The sequence below is a fragment of the Hibiscus syriacus genome, unplaced genomic scaffold, assembly GCF_006381635.1.
Source record: "Hibiscus syriacus cultivar Baekdansim isolate YM2019G1 unplaced genomic scaffold, ASM638163v2 tig00111061_pilon, whole genome shotgun sequence".
NCBI classification, from domain to species: Eukaryota; Viridiplantae; Streptophyta; class Magnoliopsida; order Malvales; family Malvaceae; genus Hibiscus; species Hibiscus syriacus.
Window position 1 is genome coordinate 352,916 of NW_024062967.1, and position 3,132 is coordinate 356,047.

The 3,132-nt window shown below is 43.0% G+C and overlaps 1 protein-coding gene across 2 annotated transcripts; it reads right to left on the reverse strand.

Annotated features, from left to right (window-relative positions):
- Nucleotides 1-316: 316 nt before the first annotated feature.
- On the reverse strand, nt 317-2,546 carry LOC120151635 (probable indole-3-acetic acid-amido synthetase GH3.1). 2 transcript variants are annotated; one of them, XM_039164018.1, is made up of 4 exons: nt 2,212-2,546; nt 2,020-2,121; nt 550-1,929; nt 317-496 (listed from the first exon to the last, which is right to left on the reverse strand). In XM_039164018.1, the coding sequence occupies exons 1-3, from the start codon at nt 2,529-2,531 to the stop codon at nt 555-557; spliced, it is 1,797 nt and encodes a 598-aa protein (XP_039019949.1). In that variant the 5' UTR covers nt 2,532-2,546; the 3' UTR covers nt 317-496; nt 550-554. The 2 variants fall into 2 exon arrangements, with proteins under 2 accessions (XP_039019949.1, XP_039019948.1); XM_039164017.1 differs by lacking the exon at nt 317-496 and having other exon boundaries at nt 531-1,929.
- Nucleotides 2,547-3,132: the final 586 nt, after the last annotated feature.

The window sequence follows — 3,132 nt, forward strand, 5'->3', positions numbered from 1 at the left end:
GACACACATTTTTTGTAAGTCATAAATTAACGTGTATAATCGTTCGTGTGTCATTAAAGGTATATTTTCTTGTAGTGTTGTATCAGAAGGGACACCATATGAAAAACTAGCTATGATTATCAAAAGAAATAAAATTTGATCATTTCGAAAAGATCAATCTTTAGATAAATCTAGAAAGGTTTTTTTTATTGTTGTTATATTTAATTACTTGAGAAAAATAGGTGTATAACATTTAAATTAATTAAATATTGTAATATAAATGAATAAAATTAAGAAATGACTTGTTTAAAATAATAAATCCCAACAATGAAGTATCTTATCAGAAACCTTATCTAATTGCCATTGCATGAAAGAAACAATTCATACGACAGACATCATCTTCAGCCCAGACGCCCTATGAATCCAAAATTACAAAACCTGACCCTGAAACATCCTAATCAACTTGTCCACTGCTTTAATGTGGAAACAAAGAGAATCCACAGTTACAATAAAACTAAGTCATTTTGACTTTTAATCTAGTCGGTTGTGTGCCTAAACAAACCACTGAAATGAAATCATCTCCTCCTTTCAGGGTTCCAATGTGGCAAACCAGGGCTAAAATGTGCCGAGACCAACCGAGAATCGAGCAATTCCACGATCGGTGTGAAGTTAACACACCTCGGGACCTTGTATTGATTGATGGATGCGCCTCTCGATATGGCGTAATCCATCAGCTCTTCGAACGTTCCGTTCTTCACCACGCGGATTTCTAGTGGTCCGATTGAGTTATCCGCAACTCGGCCTTGTCGGTACACCGAGTTGAGTGATTCCTCCATGGCTAAACAACATTTTTTAAGGGCATCGTCTGTAGGGGAGTTAGCTGCGTCTTTGACTAACAACTCCCAGTATATCACGTAGTGACCGGGGATGGTCTTGGTGTCGGCGTAACTTGTGTATTCGACGACGCTGGTGTTGAATTCGCGCAGGTGTCGAGAAGCGTTCTCGACTGCCTTCTGTAACTCGGCCTCGTCGGTCTTGTCGGAGTCGATGCTGAGGAGAACGTTCTTTCTCCTAACGAAATGGAATTGCGGGGCAGAGTTGTGGAACCCCGTAACTCGGAGAATGTCGCCGACTCGGTACCTGTATAGTCCCGCGTAGGTCGTGATCACGAGCTCGTATTCTTTCCCCACTTCAACGTCGACCAGGTCGACGAGTTTCGGGGACGAATCGAGGGTGAACCCGGATGAATTAGGCTCGTGGGGCAAGAACTCGAAGTACGCCATGTTCGGCATGATGGTATACGAAACTTCGGATGGTTTGCACATGGGGTTAAGGTTCAACCCGAAATAACATTCGGACGAAGCGTACATCGTGCAAGCTTTAGGTAACCCACCGCTGTAATAATCCAGGGTGGGAATATACTGTGCCATTGCTCCGGTTACGATAACATCGAGATACTTCGTGTTCGGCCAAATTCTTGTAATAATCCCCTCCCAGTTTTCCTTGGAGCATTCCTGTCGCACGAACAGAGCAAGCTCGGGGTTCGGTTTCAAGATCTTAGTCATGCATTCCCTCAACGAAGAGTCGGTGATTTTCCGATTCAAGTCACCGGTTTCGATATCAACGGAGAGCTGTTCCCAATTAAGCTGGAGGAACCTGATCGCACGGAGTAAACCCGAGGCAAACACGGCGCCAACACGAAGAACTTGGTGTCGGTCCTGGAGACCGCAAAGCATCTGGGTGTACATGCTCTGAAAAGAGTCGGGGCACAAGATGGCCTCGTTGGGGCTGGTATAAGCGTTGTAATGGTCGTACGGTCGGGTCTTGAAATGCTCGCTCTTGTAGTAGCTGGTTAGAACCGGGCGAGCCAAGAGACCACCCGGGGTCCTTGTTTCTGATTTAATGAACAAGAAATATAATCCCTTGCCTTTGTCCAAACCCGGCACGTAACTGTTTTTACATAGAAACCGCGTTCCACTAATTATACTAAATAAATTAAACAAAATAAACAATGCAAACAATTTTAAAATATTTACTTACAGATTCATTACTGGCATCAGCAAACTGTAGAGCAACTGACGGCGATCTAGCTCTTCTTTAATCGTTGGCATCAGTTTCCTCTCACCAGCTGAAGTCCCGGAGCTACACAATTTTCCAGAATATACATAAATATTCAAAATTTATTATGTATATATATATTATTCCTCGAAATACTATCATTTATATACAAACCTGGTGAGGAATTCCGAGATGGGGTGTGCCGATAAAATAGCGGAGCGGTCGCCATTGGCGATACGCTGGATTTCAGGCTGGAGGTCTTCGTAAGTAATGACGGGAAGCTTGGACTCGAACGACTCACGGTCGGTGGCGCCGTCGAGTTTGAACCGGCTAAGGTACTCGGTTCGAGAGTTTTGGGTTAAGATATCGGTCAAAACTCGTTCTTGAACGGCATCGGCGTTTCGGGTCATTTCCTCGATGAGCCGTAAAGCCTTTGCGTCTTTCTCGCATGCCGGTGGACCAAGTAGTGATGAGATTGCAGAACCGACAGCCATTTTATAACAGAAAAAGAGCTTTGTATTTTGTTAAATTTTGTTCTAGAGGAAATGGAGAAAAGGAAAGCTTTTTGCTACGAGATAAAACTGTGAACTGTGCGATGAGGACGAAGATTACTGGGGGATTAAATAGGGGAAGTGGGAGTGCCACGTCGGAATGAGACAGGGACTGGCTTGGAAGGAGGCCAACGACTTGTATTGAATAAATAAATAATATTTTATTTGGAAATAATTAATAAAAACTCAAAAAAGGTTTAAAGGGAGATTTTATATCTTTGTCGACTGGGAAGGGGACAAGTTGGGGCCCACAACACGTAGACATGGCACCAAATGAGGCAGGCATGTGGGGTTAAGGTGACCGCCATGTCAGCATAGCACAGACGGGGTGAAAGGAACTAAATAATTTTACGCGTCACACAACCACGCGGCTGCTTTCGGGTAAAATTGTCTGCCCTTGATTACGATGCTCCGCCGGCCTTAATTAAGTTAATTTCACCATTTTTTGGGGAGCAAAAATTAATTAGTCCAAATGTTGAAACTGTTTCCATTATGACATAATATAAAAAGTTTACTCTAATAAAAAACTAATATAAAAAAATAC

Excerpts from the sequence above, each read along its gene's own strand:
- LOC120151635 (XM_039164018.1), bottom strand. The coding sequence starts at position 2,531 with ATGGCTGTCGGTTCTGCAATCTCATCACTACTTGGTCCACCGGCATGC. Across the intron at positions 2,122-2,211 it reads ATCTCGGAATTCCTCACCAG|CTCCGGGACTTCAGCTGGTG; the intron begins GTTTGTATATAA and ends AAAATTGTGTAG. Across the intron at positions 1,930-2,019 it reads CTGATGCCAGTAATGAATCT|TTACGTGCCGGGTTTGGACA; the intron begins GTAAGTAAATAT and ends ATGTAAAAACAG.